Consider the following 19,827-nt stretch of genomic DNA (forward strand, 5'->3'; position numbering starts at 1 on the left):
GGGAGGGCTGAGAAAACTTACCTGTCTTATGCAGGGGCGCAGAGTCCTTGACACTGCCTGGGCACACAGTAGGTGCTCAGCGTGTGCACATTTCCTGGTATTAGGCGCTCAAGAGTCAACCGAATGGAGGGTCAGTTGCAAAGCCCTCCTTAGAAGTCCGCTGTTTTCCTAGCTGCTCGACGGCGTGCGTATCTAGGAGTGCTTGTTCGAGAATGCAGGTTCCGGGGCTCCCGCCACGCCTCTGAACGCGACTCTGCAGCGGTCGAGCCGGGCATCGGGGATTGGGCCCAGGGACATTTGTTAGCGATGCTCTCGCCGAGAGAGCTCCCTTCTCAGGGCAGCTAACAGCGGTCCCCTTCCCTGCCTGGCCTTCCTACCGTGTGGCAGATTTAGAGAGAAAAAGGGTAGAAAAAAACGTGGAGATGCCGGGGATTGAACCCGGGGCCTCATACATGCAAAGCATGCGCTCTACCACTGAGCTACATCCCCTTCCCGTCTCAGACCCGCAGTATAGGAAGCCACACCTTTCCTCGGCTCGCACAGGTTTCCCTCTAGGCGCTGGGCGTCTTCATCGGTTCGAGCTGGTCCTTCCGCGCCGCGGAGAAGCTCACGTGCCGGGGGCGCCCGGCGCTGGCGACCGCGACCGCCACGCCCGGAGCAGGTAGGTCGGCAGGCAAAGAACGTGCTTTCTATATGGAGCTATACGTGGAAGTACGGGCACGCCTCGTCCTCGTTAGTATAGTGGTGAGTATCCCCGCCTGTCACGCGGGAGACCGGGGTTCGATTCCCCGACGGGGAGGCTGGTCACACTTTTTAAGTACAAAAGAGACCTTCCGGGCCTCCCGGGGACAGCTGCGTCGGCATCCGAGGATGCCTGCGCGGCCCCCGCCACCGTGTGGATTGGGGCGCTTCCGAAAGGCGTCCGTGTCCGCAGAACCCTGGGCGAAGGGGGCCGCCAAGCTGTCCCCGCGGGTCCGGCCTCGCGGTGCTCATCCGCAGACGGGCACGGGGCGCAGCAGGTAGGGGCGCACTCACTGAACCCTGTTTTATCCCATGAGACCGACGACGACGAAGCGCAGGCGCGAAGCACGGCCGTGCGAGTTGCCCGAGGCCACCTCAGTGGTCGCCTCTGGGACTGGATGGCAGCGACCCCTTGACTTTCCTCTCCGGACTGTTCGAATTTTATGTTTCTTTCTCCCTCCCTTCTTTCCTTTTCCCACGCCCCTTTCCTTTCCCTCCTTCCCTTCTTCCCTTCCCTTCCCTTCTCCCGCATTGCTTGTGGTCAGAAGGATACCCCTTCTCGGCCGCTTTCAAAGAGCTACTTCCTATGCGTTCATGGAGAGCAGCGCTCGGGTCCCCTGCGGCGGTCCCGGCTCCGGGAGGAGCCCAGGCCAGGCCGCCTTGCCGTGCAGATTACCTCTGACCCTCCACAGGGAACTCAGTTGTCAACCGGGGAATCCTGACTTGTCGCAGGACAGGGGACCGGGGGTGGACAGCACACCCAGGCGAACTCCGTGACAAGCCGTCAGAACCCCCCACCTACTCTTTGAAGGCCCATCCGTCTTTCCTAAAAACTATTAACTCTTCCTTTTAAAAAATACGTGAAACGTGTTTTTCAGTGACAGCTGACATTCAATACTCTATTCGTGTCGAGTGTACAGCATAAGTGGCGAGACCTTGATGCGACTTACGAGGTGAGCCCCGTGAGTCTAGCACCTGGCGCCGAGTGCGGTTATTACAGTATCGTTGACTGCATTCCCTCTGCTGTCCTCGACGCCCCCGAGACTTTTTATAACTGGCAATTAGTACGTCTTTCTTAGTCCCTTCCCCCTTTTCGCCCATCCCCCCAATCCTTCTCCCGTCTGGCAACCATCCAAACGCTCTCCTTGGATCTGTGATATTAACTCTTCGTCGTGTGGCCTACGTCCCTCCTCCCCTTCCCCTGTTAATAAGGTATATAAACGCTCAAGGCACGTCCAGCTCCAATGGCTTTCCATTTCAGCTCAGAAGAAAATCCAAACCCTTCGCCTTCAAGACTGGCAAGATCTGGCCTCTGCCCACCCCTGTGACCCTGCGGCCCCCACACTCCCTGCTCTCCGTCTCCACGTCTCCCATGCTGAGTCTCCTTCTGCTCCTCCAACGAGCCGACCCTGTTCTCAGCCGCAGGGCCTTTGCATCAGCTGTCCCGTCTGTCACAGAGTCCCTTCCTCGTCTCAACATGGCTGGCTCCTCATTCTTCCGGCCTTCTCAGCTCCCCGCTTCTCTCACTGACCCCGTTTCCGTACTCCATCCCATCACTATTTTGCTTCTTAGCATTACTACTACACCGAAGCATCTTGCTACGCTCTTCGCGGATGGGCCGGGGGCCATCAGGTGCTTGGCAAACGCCTATTAAATGACTTCACGTCGTGGGGTACCTCCTCCCCAGTTCGTTCAATCCCGGACAGCACTCCCCACCCACCATTTCTCAAAGGGAAGGGAGGCAGGGAGAGCCGCACCTGGATGCCGACCTGTTGATTTCTTCATGCTTTGAAGCTGAGCAGGTGCCACAGGTATGGTGGCCATGCTTGCAGGCCGGATCTGAGTCACTCACTGCCCCGAGGAAAGCCACATTCAGGCCGGTGCGTCCTCCCACAGGCCTTGGTGTGGTCAGCATCCTCGCTGGACCCAAGGGCGACCTCGTTCCTTAGCGCAGAGAAGGGAGCTTGAGAAAGGGAAGCTCTGAGCCAGGTAGGATTCATCTATTCATTCATTTGTTCATTCATTCATTGAACAAATATTTATGAAGGACCTGTTATGCCCCAGTCACTGTCCTAGGCCCTGAGGGATGCAAAAATGACCGAGTCTTTCATTGTCCTGGATCTTTCATTCTAGCTGGGGAGACAGGGAATGACAAGGAAAACAATGCCGAAGCTCACAGTAAACAATAAGGGCTAGGTCGTGTCGGGAAGCATAATCAAGGAGCTCTTCTTGGAGGCGGAGGCGGTTGAAGGACGAGAAGGGGCAGTGCACGCAGGTGCGAGGCGAGCCTGGCAGGTGTGGGTTACGGCTGCTGCTGGTCTCCCAACATCATGTTCCAAGGCTCACGACCCAGGGATGTTTGGACAAGTAGGAGGACTAAGGGTGACAAGCGCGTTTGCGGTGGCCGAAATAGCTCAGTTGGGAGAGCGTTAGACTGAAGATCTAAAGGTCCCTGGTTCGATCCCGGGTTTCGGCAGTTCCCCTTTTCTTCCCCCCACCCCCATGGGGAGGGGGAAATAGGAGGGCAGTGAATGAATGAAGCTGACTCTTTCCCAATTAATAGAGATTTTACTTTCTTTGTTTAAAACAGCCCGAGCAGTATCCAGGGGCAGCCAGAGAGAGTGGGGACTTCCCGGAAGCTCCCCATCTGGGGAAATTCAACGAGGGCACGTGTTTCCTGCACTCCATTTCTTTTGTCTCGTAAACGCTTATTAATCTGTTACATGTTCGTCGATGTCTGTTCGCTAGTTTTTGCTGTCTGTTATTAATTTCTGCTCTCTGAACGCTTTGCCGTTAAATCAAGCACCGAGCAGGAAACGGACGCTTTAAGATGGAATTAAGATAAGTGCGGCTTTTTGTTCTTTGGTTTCGTAGGAAAAGAAAGAGTCGGTTGCCCTTCGAGGCGTGTGAATAACTAAACATGCTTTTGAAGGAGACAAAAGGAAAAGAAACGAGACCTGGGTTTGGAGACGCCGGGGATCGAACCCGGGGCCTCGTGCATGCAAAGCACGCGCTCTCCCACTGAGCTACATCCCCCTCCCCTTCCGGGGTCGCGACATGGGAGGTCACACTTCACTCCCATTTGCCTTTGTTTCTTTCTTTCCGGGGGTCAGCACTTCCGCCGATTCATGCAGGTCTCTCCGCAAGCGCCCGGCGAGCCCACCCACCTGGCACGTCGCATGCGGAGGCCCAGCCAGGAGCGGACGGGCCGGTAGCCGGATCGCGTTTCTATAGGAATCTACCCGGAGGAGTCCGCGCAGCGCTCGTCCTCGTTAGTATAGTGGTGAGTATCCCCGCCTGTCACGCGGGAGACCGGGGTTCGATTCCCCGACGGGGAGGCCGCTGGCTTTTTATTATTCCTCTGCATTTTTTTTCGTTTCTCTTTTAAATAAATCAAATTCTTTTACTTTTATGGAAATTCCTTACTCTTTTTGGAAAGATAAACTTGACAGTCGCATGACACCCGCTCCGGCGATTGTCTATCAACTCCTCAGTCCCAGTAATGCTCTAGCTCCCTAGGGTCTACCTATGGTTACCAGGAAGAACAAAACGTCCTCGCACAGAGGCCTTATTTTCCATTTCCTGTATGCTCGCAGCGCCGCTGTAAAGTGTTTGGTTTATACAATGGTTTCCCATAGCAAGACTGTCAACTTCTAGAGCCAGGAAGTGCTCATTCTGCTGCAAATAGCCCACCTTTGCATGTCTTGCTCTGGCCCAGAGGATGGCCCTCAGAAAATGTTTATGGATTTGAGACAGGAGGTAGGTAGGGTGATTCTACGCTGACAGGTTTTCTGGTCTTCATTGCAGACTCAACTTCGTGGATATAGCTATCGTCCTTCCCAGGCTCCTATTCTTTCATTCATTTATTTATTCATTCATTTATTTTTTTTTCCCATTCGTTTGGCAAATAGTGACTGAGTACTTATTAAGTGCCATGCGTCCTTCTAGGCACTAGGGACATCGCAGGAAACAAGATGGCGAGACCCTGCGCTCCTGACCTTACGACCTGGTGAGGGACACAGACGAACGGTATAAAACAGGTTTCGAGAGTGTCGGTGCCATGAAAGAAAACAAATCAGAGAAATATGATAGAGATTACGTGGGGGTTCTTAGGCCTCTTTAGAGAGGTGACGAGAAGGCCTTTCTGAGGACCTGGACACTGAGGAGCCAATCATGAGAAATCTGGGAGACAGCATTCTAGGCAGAGGGACTGGCACATGCAAAGGCCCTGCTGTGAGAAGGAAGCTGGCATGCCTGAGGAACAGCAAGCAGGCAGGTGTGGCCGGCATGTCCCCAGGGAAGAAGGAGAGGAGTAAGGGACGGCATTAGCAAGGTCCACGGGCCAGGTCACACAGGGCCTTAACGGCCAGAGGAAGGAGCTTGGGTTTTATTCTAAGAGCTGTATGCAGAGAGGAAATAATAATCGAGTTTGTTTTGAGCAGAGCAATCTGACGAGAGAGCTCACAGGGGCATCTGCTGATCTGAATACAAGCCCTTAGCTCCTCCAGATCTCAAATACGTCTGTCTATGGCACCATCATCCTTCTGTTCTGGCCAACATCTCTCTTGACTGCCCCCCTGAGCTAAAGTAACAAGGACAGCAGACAGCTTGCGCAGGAGCCCCATTTGGCACTTCACCCCATGCCCTCCTATGTGTCCCGTTTCACCGAAACAGCATCAGCAAAGCATCAGTTCGCACCTGGGGTGAATATGAGCAGCAGCGGCCCTTCGCCGGAGCTCATATAATGACGGCATTCATCATAATAAGAACTCACGTCTCAGAGCTTGAACCTTGTACCAGGCTTTGCGCTAAACCTTTGGTGTCACTGGTTCAGTCGTCACAACCACCCTGTGAAGTACGTACCAGTCAAACGGGTACCTACTTCAGTTTACAGAGGAGGCCCTGAGCGGTCCGCTGACGAAACCCCAGCTGCTGGGTCCAGTGTCCTGTGCACCAGTTCGTTAAGGCCTTTGGCCGTGACGTTTCAGGCAGAAGCAGGCTGTCACGCAAGGGATCTGACTGGAGACCAAAGGTGGCAGGACATACTGGGACGTGTCCTCCCAGACATAGGAAATGACTCTATTTCTTGCCAGAACATCACAAGCGCTGATGGGAGGAGGTGTAGCCTCAGTTTTCTGCCCTCTCCTGACCCCTCACCTGTTCCTTCACCACGGAGTGGCCCCTTGATGACCAGAAAGACACTGCACACTGTGACTTCTCTGCCCTGGTGTGCTTCGACGAGAAAGACAGGCTCGCGGACAGGCAAAGTGCGGCTCTTTCCAATGAGCTACGGCAAAGAGACACTTTCCTCTATGATTCTGAGAGCTGGATCTGTTTCTATTTAGTTTGCTTATTTTTATATTCGGGAGAGTTCTTTGGAATGGAAAAAGTCTTCAAGGAGATGTGCAAACCTCAGAGTCACTGCAGGTGTAGGAGACAAGACCCCCGAGTTTTCTGGGTGGAGGTGCTGTGGCGGCAACACCCTTTTCCACTAGAAAGACAGCCTTACAGTTTCTTTTCTTTCTTTTGTTTGTAAAGGGCAACATTCAAGAATAGGTCTGTTCCCAACAGAACGGTGGGCCCCAGGGGGGGAGGACGAAGGAGTAAAGGGGGTCAGATACATGGTGACGGAAGGAGGCTGGACTTCGGGCTGTGAGCAGATGTAGCGTTAGTTGTAAACCTGAAATGTATATAATGTTATTAACCATCGTGACCCCCAATGAATTAAAAAAAGAAAAAGGAAAAAGATTAATTCCTCGGCACTTCCACACACAAAAAAATCGGTCGGTTTCCCTTTGTTCCTTGGTTCCGGTGTCAGCTAGAATTTCATGTTAGTCTATAAAGAAGAGGCTTACTGGAAAGAAATAAAATGATTTGTTTTGATTTTCCTAAACCCTAACATTCACTTAAATATACAAAATTTATTTAGGGTGGGGGAGGAAACTCTTAAAATTATAGCAGAGAATCTCAAAAAACCCACTTTTCAGAGGCTGGGGATGTAGCTCAGTGGTAGAGCGCATGCTTTGCATGTATGAGGCCCCGGGTTCGATCCCCGGCATCTCCATGGTTTTTCTTCACTTTTTTTTTCTCCTGGTTCCTTCTTCTGTCCACTCTATTCACCATTTAAAACGCCATGGATGCGACTATAGCCAGGTACAGCTCCATTTCCAGTCACTACTTGGAATTATCGTGGGATTTTCACCATAAGAGTGATCTGTCCTTCCTGAAATACTTAATGCTCCGCATGTACTTTTGCTCTGAGGCAAAGTGGAGCAGTTAGCAGAATGGAAGGGCAGAACCTGACGTGACCATTGAAAACACAGCAAGAGAGCAGAAGAATCATTTGGGAGTTACTGGACCTTCCCTGGCCCCGAGGGCTGGTGACTCCTTCCGATGACTCACACCTGGCCACAGGGGGACGAGTGTGTAAGCCAAGGGTCTGGGCATCTCTGCTGGCCTTGCCCTTCGTGCTGCCAGGAACCATTTTCAGAGGAAGCCACCCAAAAGGAAACCAACATTCCCAGCCAGTGAGGTTTTTGCTCCCTGCTTCATCAGCAACCGGTCGGGAATGAACGAACGAACGAATGAATAAATGAATGAATGAATGGCTCTGGTGCACAGACTGTTTATACTTATATTTATACGCTGTATTTTATCGCTAAAAATAAAAGCTATGTTTTATTGAAAGAAGGGATCTCTTTGCATCCTGTGGGTTCAATTCTTTGCAATAATAATGAATTCCTCATCCATCAAATCCTGTTTTATTTGTTTCAAATCGTAAAAACACCTCATCTTAGATCTGGAGGGAGATGACTCTCTGCAAAGCCTTCCTTTTCCTTTTCCAGATAAAACTGAAATTCGTGAAATGATTCACCAGTTGGGTGGTGGAGTGTTGGTGATGACTCCTGTCTGTAATGCGCTTCCATGAAGGTTACTTCTCCCTAAAGGTCGACAAGTTTTTAAGAAAAAAATACGTTGGAAAAACAAATACATTGAAGTTATTTCTAAAATGATCAGGTTTAACACGAAACTAATTATATGATGCTTGTTTTACTTTGATCTCATAATTAAATATTTCTAATAGCACAATGACAAAGAAAATAAAATACTATAGGGAAAAACATAACATAAGGCTTGTGGTAGGAAATGGAGCTTCTTAAAAAAGTTGTTGTGAATCTTTGGGGAAAAATGTTTTTTCAAAGATGGCATTTTATTTTACATTTGAAAAAACAAAGCTCATTGTATGAGGTACCTAGAAGAGTCACATTTACAGAGACCGAGAGAATGGTGGCCACCACAGCCTGGGCGGATGGGGCAATGGAGAGTTGTTTAATAGGTACAGAGTTTCAGTTTTGCAAGATATAAACAGTCCCGGAGGGGGATGGTGGTGACAGTTGCGTAAGTGTGAATGTGGAAGGGTAGCAGCATATGCTATCCCCAAATATGCCACTTCAATGTTATTTTGAGCTGTAGGCACTTGAAAAACAGCAAATGCCAAGAGTGTCTTTCACATTATGTGCCTAAGGACAGCAAATGCCAAGAGTGTCTTTCACATTATGTGCCTAAGGACAGGTCCCCAAAGGGATCTCGATGGTCACAGATCCCCACCCTGGGAGTTTAACCAACCGGGGAAGACTGACTTTTGTCACAGGACGGAGACTAGGAGTGGGCACCAAACTTTATCACAAACTATCATATCTCCCATCCATTCTTTTTTCCCATTTGTCTTTCCTAAAAATCATTCCCTTGCTCCTAAGAGGCCTATACTCCCCTTCCCTTTCCCGTGGTATTTAAGTCTAAACTTAAAGCCACATCTTTGTTACTCATTTACTTCTGGTATCTCCCATGTACACCTGAGGTAAGACACATTAATAACCCGAGTTTTTTCCTCTTTCATTTCATTTTTACTGTCTTTCCTTACAGAAGTCTCAGCTAAGAACTCAGAAGGGTAAAGGGAAAATTATTTTTCCTCCTCTGCCATACACTTAACACTACTGAACTGTCCACTTCTAAGTTGTTAAGATGGTAAATTATAGGTTATAACTTGCCACAATTAAAAAAAAAAAAAGCCCCCAATAAGTTAGGGGATGAAATTGTTTATTTTTAAGCTGGAAAAGTCTGTGTTCTGCCACACGATGTAAATGCACAAATGTAAACAGGAAAAAGAACACAGTCCCTGACTGTTGTGCCTGCCCCCCCCCCCCCAAGCTGCAGATACACTTGACTACCTTCATGGTTATATAACAGATGACAAAGCAAGCAAAGCCTTTCCATCCAGTTCTCCCTGATTTCACCCCTTTCTGGGGGGAAGGGTTTGCCAGGTGCAGCAGATGCCCAGGAACTGAACTTTGGGGTGAGAAAGGTAAAGTGAGACAAACAGGAACTCAGTCCAATCCCTCCTCCTGCCCCAGCCTTCTCCTCCCCGCAGCAGCCCAACACCCAGGCCTTTTGTGAGCTCAGCCCATCACGTGCTCCAGTCTGCCCGCCAATCTGGTCTTGTTGCTGGGCCTCTGTCACTGTTCTATTGGTGCCTGCTCTGAAGCAGTTTCTTCTGGGGCGCCTGCAAAGGACGGATCTGTGGAAGGAAGGAACTGAAAATGGATCCAATGACTCACTCTGCTTCTCGCACATTCTAGCACATTGCATTTTAGGTCAGGGGATTTTAGGATTAGGAGCGTGACCTGATACCCAGTTCCCGAGACCCAGTGGGACATTTAGACTTTGGGAGTCCTTCTCAGCAAATAGAAAAGCAGTTGCGGCAACAATGACAACAAAAACCCTCTGCGGACCAGCGATTCTCCCCCTCCATTACTGATGTTAGGGGCAAGTTTATTTTGTGTTTTGGGGGACAGTCTATTGTAGGGGGTTAGCAGCATCCCTAGCCTCAACCACTAAGTGCTAGTAGCACCCCCCCCACACACACACACACACAGTTGTGACAACCAAAATGTCTCCAGACTTTGCAAGCTGTCCACTGAGGGGCCAAATCACTCCTGGTTGAGAACCACTAACTTAGAGAAACACCAGCCACTCTCTTTGGGGGAGATCCCGTCTCCTCTAGCCCTCTGTGTCCATGAACAAATGTTTACTTGTGTTCACTGCCACAAAACACACTGTTGTTCTTGGGGAATGCAGGGGCATTTCAGAAAATTTTCTGCTGGAAACAACACCTGTGTTCTCCCCAGCTTATGAGAATGTCGTCTTTCTCTTCGGGGATAACCCTGGGCCCATTCCCCACTCTCTGACACAGTTTCCTTCCTCCTCTTCTCCCTCCCCGGCCCCTAAAGTCAGGGCTGTTTTCCTCTTTACCTTTGGACTCTGAAAAAAGCTATGTCATAAAGCTTGTGACTCAGCCTTTCACCGTGAATCACAAGGCTTGCAGCAAAACAACAGCCAAAAGCAAACAGGGTGTGGTTAGAAACTAGGTCTGCTTACCTTTGAAAGAATTTATCTTTGTTCCTCTAAAAACTTCTGAAATTCTGGGAGAAAGAACCTTACATAGAGCCTCAAAGTTTTGTTCCTTTACAACTTCTTTCCAAAAATTTAGAAAGAAATAACCTTGACAGAAATCTTTATTGGAAGTCACTGACTGCCGTCTCCTGCTACCTTGAAAAACGACATTTTATTCGTTTTAATTTCCAGTAACGACTTTGTTCTTTGAAAAATATTAACAAGTAGAGATTAAAGTCTATTTTGAACAATGCTCAGACCTTTTGCATAAATACATATATACAATGGTTACCAAAGAAAATATATAGTTTTGTTTTGATTTCACATATCAAGCTTAATGTTTAAATAACTTAAGGTTCACAGTTTAAACGAGGAATGTAGCCTTTTCCTAACGGCAAAAATTTTTGTAGTCATTTTTTTGTAACCTCTTTAAAAAATTCTTTTTTCTTCTTGAAGGCCTTCAAGGGTACAAATTAAAATATACCTTGCCCTCCACATTTTTAGAATTAGGGAATATTTCTCGAAGAGTCTAGAAGAAACAGTGGCTGGGAAATTGAGGCTATGAGGGAGACTTTTCACCAAAAACATTTAAAAACCTGTTTTAAATTTTCACCACGTTCACATATTTTAAAACTTGAAAAAACATACCGAAGAAATGACTCACAGAGATCACAAAATAGATTGTTGTAAAAAAATGAAAAAGATCTGGCTGGCGATCCCTCCTCTCCTCTTTTACCCAAATGGAATGTACCTGTAAAATTATATTTCATATTTGAGCTATTGAACATATACCCTCCCCCTAAATATACAGGGTTGAGAGTCAATTAGTGTCTTTTAAAAGTCTCAGGCTTAAACAGGTTCGATTTCCCAGCTCAGAGCTGAACCACCTTCTCAAAACCAAGGTCGCGCCGATCAAACTGGAAAAGTAAAGAACAATCCAGAAAGTTCCAGCGGCGAGATTTAGGCCTTGGCCAGCGTCCAGGCCCCAAGCCGAGATTTGCCGAGTCATTCACCTTGTCCCAGTGCCCGCCCGGTGGGGGATGGGCGTGGGCGCCACGAGTCGGGGGGCTGCGGCCCCGGGGAGCCCTCCGGGCAAGCCGGGGGTGGGCGAGAGTTTAAAGAAACAGAAACTGGAGCTTTATCTTAAATGCGACCCGAAATAAAGACCTTCTCGGTTTCGCGGGGGTGGGGTGGGGGGAGGGGCGCGCGGGAGGCGAGCGGGACCCCGACTCCGCACGGGGCGCTGGGCCTGGCCCCCGTCCGCCCAGGGCGAGTCCCAAGGCCGGCGGGGACGGTTGGGGCCGAGAGGAGGGGGCGTCGGCGCGAGGACGCGGGGACGCGGGGACGCGGGCTCCACGCCGCGTTTTCGCGCCTCCCGCGGGGGCTTCCCCTACGCCCCCCCGCCGAGGCGCGCGCCGGCCACGTCCGCGGACGCAGCGCGCAGCGGCCGCGCTTATCCCTCCGCCCGGCCGCTCGGGGGAGCCGCCCGCGCCCCCCAGACCCGGCTCAGAGCCCCCCCCTCGCAGGGGAACATCTATGGAGAGGGGCTGCGTGGTCCCGGGGCGCTGGCTTTCTCCGCGCGCGGCAGAAGGGCAGGAAAGTAGTCCCTTCTCGGCGTTTCTGCGGAGGGATACGCCGGCGCCGCCCCGGCCGTCGCTATATAAGGAGGCGCCGGGCGTGGCGCCGGCAGTTCCGTCGTGACCGGGAGTTCGCTAACTGTCGTCGGCGCGCCGCAGCGACCAGCACTTGGTGAGCGGGGGGCGCTGCGCCGGCACGGGGGCTTGTGGCCCGCTGGCCGCGGCAGGGGCGGAGGGCAGCCGAGGCTCTCTAACGGCCGGGGAGGGCCGGCGAGCGGGGCGGCCCTGAGGGCGAAGCCCGCAAAATGGCGGCCGGGGCCGGGCCGTGAGCGGGCGGAGCCGGCGCGACGCCGACTCTGAGGAGACGCGGGCGCTGCGGGCCGGAGGGCCTGAGCCCCGGGCGGCGGGAGGCTGCGCTCGCCGGGGGCCTGGGCCGCGCACGGGGTGAGGACTCTGACGTGGAGGCCGCGTTTCTCGCCTCGACTGGCGCCGGGTCTCGGTTTTTCGGCGCTTCGAGGGGGCGCGAACGAGGCCCGTTTCAACCCCGGTGAGATTTCGCCCACCCGGGGTGGGGGCGCTCGCGTGACGTCACCCTCCTCACCCCCGGCGGCTCACAATCCAGGGTGGGGCCGCCTGCCGGTGCGTGCGCGCCCGGCGCTCCGGCGCGGGACTCGCGGTTCGGGCCTGGGGCGGACTCTGCTGCAACGGCAGGAGAGGGGCATCCGGTGAGGGCGGAGGATCAGGAGGGCCCGCGTTTACTTGGGTCGGGCTTCTGGGCTTTCTCGTAAGTGCCTGAAGCTTGGGGTTTTGAGTTGGTGCCGTTTCATTTCCTGAGCTGCTTTAGGCAGGACTTTTTCTGAGTCATTTGGCTGAGAAATGACATTTAACTTACGGCATTAAGTTGTTAACAGTTAAATTACGTGCTAAACTTACGGGGTATTTTGTTCTTTTTGTTGTTTTAACAGACAATGCAGATCTTTGTGAAGACCTTGACCGGTAAGACCATCACCCTGGAGGTGGAGCCCAGCGACACCATCGAGAACGTCAAGGCCAAGATCCAGGACAAGGAGGGCATCCCCCCTGACCAGCAGAGGCTGATCTTTGCCGGAAAGCAGCTGGAAGACGGACGCACCCTGTCCGACTACAACATCCAGAAAGAGTCCACCCTGCACCTGGTCCTCCGTCTCAGAGGTGGGATGCAGATCTTCGTGAAGACCTTGACCGGTAAGACCATCACCCTGGAGGTGGAGCCCAGCGACACCATCGAGAACGTCAAGGCCAAGATCCAGGACAAGGAGGGCATCCCCCCTGACCAGCAGAGGCTGATCTTTGCCGGAAAGCAGCTGGAAGACGGGCGCACCCTCTCCGACTACAACATCCAGAAAGAGTCCACCCTGCACCTGGTCCTCCGTCTCAGAGGTGGGATGCAGATCTTCGTGAAGACGCCAGCCAGTAAGACCATCTTACCTGATTGGGCCCGCGGCTTACCATCGAGAACGTCAGGGCAGGTCCAGAACAGAGGGCATCCTGACCGGCGAGGCTGATCTTTGCCCGGAAAGAAAAGCAGCTGGGAAACAGGCGCACCCTCTCCGGCTTCTAACTTATCAAAGTCACACCTGCACGCACTGGTCTCCGTCTCCCAGAGAGGTGGGATACGAATCTTCGTGAGGCCTTGACCAGTAAGAATATCACCCACGGAGGTGGAGCCCAGCGACACCAGCCAAGATCCAGGACAAGGAGGGCATCCCCCCTGACCAGCAGAGGCTGATCTTTGCCGGAAAGCAGCTGGAAGACGGGCGCACCCTCTCCGACTACAACATCCAGAAAGAGTCCACCCTGCACCTGGTCCTCCGTCTCAGAGGTGGGATGCAGATCTTCGTGAAGACCTTGACCGGTAAGACCATCACCCTGGAGGTGGAGCCCAGCGACACCATCGAGAACGTCAAGGCCAAGATCCAGGACAAGGAGGGCATCCCCCCTGACCAGCAGAGGCTGATCTTTGCCGGAAAGCAGCTGGAAGACGGACGCACCCTCTCCGACTACAACATCCAGAAAGAGTCCACCCTGCACCTGGTCCTCCGTCTCAGAGGTGGGATGCAGATCTTCGTGAAGACCTTGACCGGTAAGACCATCACCCTGGAGGTGGAGCCCAGCGACACCATCGAGAACGTCAAGGCCAAGATCCAAGACAAGGAGGGCATCCCCCCTGACCAGCAGAGGCTGATCTTTGCCGGAAAGCAGCTGGAAGACGGACGCACCCTCTCCGACTACAACATCCAGAAAGAGTCCACCCTGCACCTGGTCCTTCGCTTGAGGGGAGGTGTCTAAGTTCCTCCTTTTAAGCTTACAACAAATTTAATTGCACTTTTCTTTCAATAAAGTTGTTGCATTCCCAAGTAGTGTATTTTCTTTTTTTTTAAGCTAGAGTTAAGGTTCTTTGGGGTGGGTGGTATGAGGGATTAAGGTTTTCAGTCTAGAAAATGGCATCTGTTGTGACCAGGAGGTAAGAAGTGTCAGTATAAGGTGGCTGCTAGTATTTTCTGTGGAATACCAGCAAGAAGGCGAAACTTCTAAGAAGGTGGGAGTAGTCGAAGGAAACCTACAGAAGAATCAGCTTTAATATATAACGTAAGCTATTTAAATTTACAGTTGCACAAAACAGGTGGGTTTTTTTTTGACCAGATTATTTTAAAGGGCAGGTAATTTGTATTAAATATGAAAAGTTTGTATAACAAATTGGTGGGTGAAGCAATTGGCCTTTGGTCTTCATTTTTTGGAAGTTTATAATGGTATTTAACCAGTTGGGATGTTGGTAAGGAATTTTTTATATGTCAACTAGAACCAGTGGACGTTCAGGGAAAGCTGGTTTAATAAAAGGGGTAATAGGCATCCAAAAAATCAGGTCAAAAAATCAGGTCCACAAAAGGAAAGGGTCTCTCCAAAGGGTACCACCTCTTAACACTCCTTCCAAACCCCCAGTTGTAGGGTAGCCTTGTGTAACATGTAGATGTCACTATCCATTATAAAATAGCTAAGGTCAGCAAGTTCAAGTCCTAGATTGAGGAGATCCCAACTAGAAAATGCCACTTTAGAAATCCAGAAATTATAGGTAAGCGTTTTTCACTTGGTGCTAGCATAAGTGCACGTAATGTGTAGTTCACTGAGTTTCCATGACTCAGTCAACATACAGGTCAAGAAACAATGTTGCAAGAGGCCTGGGAACACCTGCACCTGTAGCCATTTCCAGTCACTGCTGGGAGTCTAATTTTGGTGCTCATTAAAATTGGTCATAGCATAGGGGAAAAAAAATTTTATATGATCACTGCAGGACAGGTATTGTGACGTTAAGTTAAAGATGTATGCTTTTGAGTCTTCAAATACAAGAGGTTCAGTAGCCAATGACACTTTAACACCGGAGGGGGGGGGTTGGGTAATGTTAGCCTGATGTCCCTTAAGACAAATGGAGACGCTGCCTGCATTGTGCAGAGCTGGGAGGGTCCTGGCTTTGGAGCATTAGAGTGTTAGTCTAATAAAACTTGCAGGTATGGGGGTGCTCAACAGAGAGCTCACTGGAACACTTGGCTCCTCGAACTAAGACATTCCCTGCCAAGTTTAGTGAAAGGAATTGGTAATCACAGGTGTAAATGACAAGTTTTGAAAAGGCAATGCAAGCACATTAAAAACAATGGAAAGTGAAAGTTCCTTAAAAGCTTATTTTCAGGAAAAGACATGAGTTAGGGATGTTTCCTTCTCTATAGTGTATACATAATGTTGCGTGTGTGTTACAAAGTCAAATAATCCACCTAAATGCCTCATCAAGTACCCATTTTTACTTCCAAGTGATTACTTTCAGAGTTTGGTATTTCGGACTTTCCTCATATGTTATATACACTACATTTTTATATACATACATATGCACACAAATACATGCATTCGTATACAGATAGGACCATTACCAACGTTTCTCAGCTATTTAGACATTTGCCAGCATGTCTCATCTACCTCATTCTTTTTAATACTCTTGCTAGTAGCCCATTGTATGAATGCTCTATGATTTATTTGACCTGTCTGCCAACATTTGTTTGCAAGATTTTGCTGTTATGGTGCCACTGCAAGGTCTACCCTTAGACACATCTTTATATACTAATATTTTGAAAAGAGCATAAATGCAAGATTTATTTTTAATAAGGCTCTTAGGCATAATGAAAAGTAAGTCATAACTTATTTTTGTAACATTGTTGTCCCATATGTTCTAATTCTTCCAGTTAGGTAATACTTTGATGTCTTTCAGATACATAAAAAGTTTAAAACTATAACGAAAAGACTTCCATCCTGTCCCATTCACCCAGTTCTCCAGGCCCCAGTAAGTATTTTCAGTTTTCTACACATATGCAATTACTGATTAATCCCCGCTCATACAAAAGGCAGCATACTGGTTTGCAGTTCTGCACTTTGCTTTTCCACTTTATAACTTTCATAGTTTTTACAGTTGTAACATCCTTTCACGTCATATAATGGAAAAATAACCTTTTAGGTCATTTTCTCAAGAATAAAACCACCAGGGCAGCACAGGCCTAGTAAACATTTAAGGGACCCTCTATCCAGCAAACACAAGCGCGTCAGGAATTGTAGTGACAGTGACGAATGAGAGGTTTCTGCCATTAAGGGATCTCAGGTCCAGTCAAATAACAGATGCTAGACTTAGTTTCACGGAACGGGGGTTAAAATCGTAAAGCGCCCCAAAGTTTGGTTTCATATTTGATAAATACTATGTAAGGATTCACTTCCATGGATGCAGTTGTGTGAGCCTTGAATAAACCAGAAGAGAAATGCGTGGCTTGTAAAGTTGTGTTCCTTTTTAAAAGTACAACAAGCCATAGTTGTTATAAACATGGCTTTAACTGAGATATGTTGTTTATAGATGGGCAAAGCGCCTTTTAATGAAAAGATGTCATTTTTGTCAGCGGTGTTCATTTTTGCCAGAACAGGGAGCCATTGGGACTGACTTTGTCATGAAGCCTGCAGTGCCCCCAAGCGGCCATGATTGACCAGGTAATCTATGTTTTTACCTTACTCCTTACAAAAGCTTGTTTACCTACCAGTAAAAGTTAATTTACTGTCCTCCCACACACCCCACTCTGTCAAATGCCTTTGCTCCTTTTTTCCCCAGTCCTGCAGCCACCTCTCTCTTTCCAGCTGGAATTTCTCCATAACATCTAATGTAGCTATTATTCAACATAGACCCTCTATTTCTTCCTGTATCTAACCCCTCAGAATGCTCTCCACACTTCCCTTATGTGCTGGCCACACTTTTCCCATACGCCCCTGCCATTTTGCACTTCCTTCCTGCACTCAAACTGCTCCTTTTTCTAAAATACCACCATTCCCACCTCAACAAACCAAATCCTACCCCTAACTCAAAGATTCCACGAAGCCTTCCTCGACTTTCCCAGCTGGAAATTATCTGTCTTCCTTGAAATCTCATAGCTCGTTCTATTTGGTACTGAAGCTCTTTATTCAAACGGAGCCGCTCTGTTCCTTTACTTGACAATAGATAGTAACTGCAGAAGGCAGTAGAGAGAATGGGATTGCATGGGAGAGGGTCGGGGTCGGGGTCAGGGTCCTCCTTGTGGTCAGATGGTCAGGAGAGGCTTTCTGGGAGGAGACGAAGCGAGACCTGAAAGGTGAGCGGAGGAGGCAGCTTTGCAGAGGTGGAGCAGCAGGAAATGGTGCAGGAGCCCTGGGGCTGGCAAAGACTTTGGCACACTGGACAAGAGAAAGGAGGCCGGCGTGGCCGAAGTGCAGCAAGCAGGTGGGGAGGTGAGGGCGGAGGGCTGTCCGCAGATGCTAACTGTCTGGTCTGGAGGCAGCACTGTCGAAGCTCCGCTAGTGAATCTAAAGGGCAGCCAGGGTTGGGAACCGCTGTTTTAAAGTGTCGCCATCATTAAACGGGTGAAATAGTTTTTAACCAAACACGCACCAAAGAATTGTTTTGAAGAGTGAGTGCAAACATATTAAAAAAGAATAATAAGTTGTATCAGTTACCATTTGTGATCTTATTTTTTAGCAAATGTAGGTATCCATTTAATCGAAGCTTTATCGAGCCCCTACTATGACGGGATGCTTCCCAAACAGAAAACTCGATCCACTGGCCTACCCCGCGGGAAACATGTTATCCCTGTCCCAGGACGCTCAGGGTTCTGGGGCTCTGGCCTCCGCTGTGCGGCCTTTCCCCCGCAGGTTTCAGCAAGATGGCTGAGCATTGCAGGCGTCACAGCCAGACCTGACGATGTCCAGAGGAAGGAAAGGTAACATCTCTTTCCTGTGCCTCTTATCAGGAGCAAGAAAATCTTTCCCGGAAATCTCCTCAGCCAAATCACCTTCACTGGCCAGAATTGGGTTACATTTATTCATTTTATTGTTGAAACTGCAGAATCCATTAAAAACTTTTTTGTTTGTTTTTATTATTTTTTCCACTCTTGTGGTTAAAACACAGGGTTTTTTTTTTTTTTTATGTAATATTTTTAAAATTTATTTATTATAACAGGTTTTGACAGGAAACAATGATTAGGGACACATGTATCTCTTCCTCAGAGATGTTATACTGAAACAGGACATATTTATGAGCTGTCAAATGAGTCTTAAAATGTGTCGAAAACCCATAGTCTAGAGAGTGGAAGGAGAAGCCCAGCGGGATGGATGGCGGCAGGGGAGTGACCGGTTCCATTGCGGCAGGAGGGGTCGGGGGTGTGTGGGGGCCAGTGTGGGAGGGCCTGCATTTCCTCTGAAGTCCATGTGACAGTAGGGTGTTCTACACGGTGTCTTCCTTATGCTTTCCACAGATCTGTGCTAATTAATGGTTGCTTGTCACTCAGCCAGGCCACCGTCCCGGGAGATTGTGCCAGCGACCTCGTGCCGTACTGTCTTAATCTGCGCTGCCTCAGGAACCCAGCTCTTCCCTTAGTACAGCCGACTATAGGCTATAAAATGTCTCCTTTAGTCAGATGTAGGGGTCATAAGAGGAAATTGCCTAGTGGAGAAGTTACAATCGTATGCTGCAGATTTTAAGGCTCCATGGGTGACTTCCGCCCCCTGGGGGCACTCTGAGGGCCCACCTTTCTCGTGGGCCTTCACCTGGCATCCTTCTTTGGCTCTGCGGGGGTATTTTTGGCTGTGTCTCCTAAATCCATAGCAAACCTCACTTTTTCTGGGGCTGACTGTAAGGGGGGAAAAAAAGATTTGCCTCACACCCAGATGACACAGCTAATCTCCAGAGATGCAATTCTACCCACAGCGAAGACAGAATTGACTGCAGTTTGCAGGAATTTTAGCTTCTCGTTCTTTGAACTTCATTCCAGAATAAAAGTTTGGCTTTTCCTTTGGGTCAAAACATTCACTGAAGTGTTTTCTCAAAACAAGGGTAGTCTGTTTTTAAATGATGAATTAGAAACATATTGAAAGCTTTAAAATAACAACATTCATATGTTTCCAGACATCAAGCAAATGATTGTTCTTAAACCATTTGCCAGCAAAAGGAATGGGGTGACCAATGATTGACCACGCTTAACCAGGATCTTCTCCTGGGGCTGAGATCACCACCCCTGTGTCAAGTGGACGTCAAGGCTCTATAAGGAAGGCAGACAGGTGAGAAATGGCCGCCCACCTCCAACACTTCCTGTGTTCGCTGATTACTTACTGTAAGAGCGTGATGTATATCATCTAATGCCGCCTAACAAATCATCCCAAAACGTAGCAGCTTAGTCACAGAGATCCTGTGCGCCAGGAATTCGAGCATGGCCTACCTGCGTGGTTCTGGTTTGGGTCTCTAATGAAGTGGCATCTCACCAGAAGTCTTGACTGAGGCTGGAGGGTCTGCTGCCGAGACGGTGCACTCACAAGCCTGGCAAGATGACACTGGCTCTTGGTACCTTTCGATGGGGCTTCTCCAATGGCCTCCCAACGTGACAGCTGCCTTCCCCAGAGCGAGTGATTCAAGCAAGCATAAGATGGAAGATGCAACATGTTTTTAAGATCTAGCATCTGAAGTCGCACGCCTCCA

General features: G+C 49.5%; 1 protein-coding gene and 6 non-coding genes across 7 annotated transcripts; 5 read left to right on the plus strand and 2 right to left on the minus strand.

Moving 5' to 3' along the window:
• Nucleotides 1-417: 417 nt before the first annotated feature.
• Nucleotides 418-489, minus strand: TRNAA-UGC (transfer RNA alanine (anticodon UGC)). Its single transcript has one exon. It is a non-coding gene; the product is annotated as a tRNA-Ala (tRNA).
• A 238-nt stretch (nucleotides 490-727) lies between these two features.
• TRNAD-GUC (transfer RNA aspartic acid (anticodon GUC)) lies at nucleotides 728-799 on the plus strand. Its single transcript has one exon. It is a non-coding gene; the product is annotated as a tRNA-Asp (tRNA).
• A 2,345-nt stretch (nucleotides 800-3,144) lies between these two features.
• Nucleotides 3,145-3,217, plus strand: TRNAF-GAA (transfer RNA phenylalanine (anticodon GAA)). The gene has a single exon. It is a non-coding gene; the product is annotated as a tRNA-Phe (tRNA).
• A 488-nt stretch (nucleotides 3,218-3,705) lies between these two features.
• TRNAA-UGC (transfer RNA alanine (anticodon UGC)) lies at nucleotides 3,706-3,777 on the minus strand. The gene has a single exon. It is a non-coding gene; the product is annotated as a tRNA-Ala (tRNA).
• Nucleotides 3,778-4,007: 230 nt separating this feature from the next.
• TRNAD-GUC (transfer RNA aspartic acid (anticodon GUC)) lies at nucleotides 4,008-4,079 on the plus strand. Its single transcript has one exon. It is a non-coding gene; the product is annotated as a tRNA-Asp (tRNA).
• Nucleotides 4,080-6,733: 2,654 nt separating this feature from the next.
• TRNAA-UGC (transfer RNA alanine (anticodon UGC)) lies at nucleotides 6,734-6,805 on the plus strand. The gene has a single exon. It is a non-coding gene; the product is annotated as a tRNA-Ala (tRNA).
• A 4,979-nt stretch (nucleotides 6,806-11,784) lies between these two features.
• UBC (ubiquitin C) lies at nucleotides 11,785-14,164 on the plus strand. The gene is given in 5 exon segments (XM_039879250.1): nucleotides 11,785-11,940; nucleotides 12,734-13,238; nucleotides 13,241-13,365; nucleotides 13,367-13,485; nucleotides 13,487-14,164. Coding segments are annotated over 4 exon segments (1,356 nt in total). The 5' UTR covers nucleotides 11,785-11,940; nucleotides 12,734-12,736; the 3' UTR covers nucleotides 14,097-14,164.
• Nucleotides 14,165-19,827: the final 5,663 nt, after the last annotated feature.

Source organism: Pteropus medius, unplaced genomic scaffold, assembly GCF_902729225.1.
Source record: "Pteropus medius unplaced genomic scaffold, Ma_sr-lr_union100, whole genome shotgun sequence".
In the NCBI taxonomy this organism is placed as follows: domain Eukaryota; kingdom Metazoa; phylum Chordata; class Mammalia; order Chiroptera; family Pteropodidae; genus Pteropus; species Pteropus medius.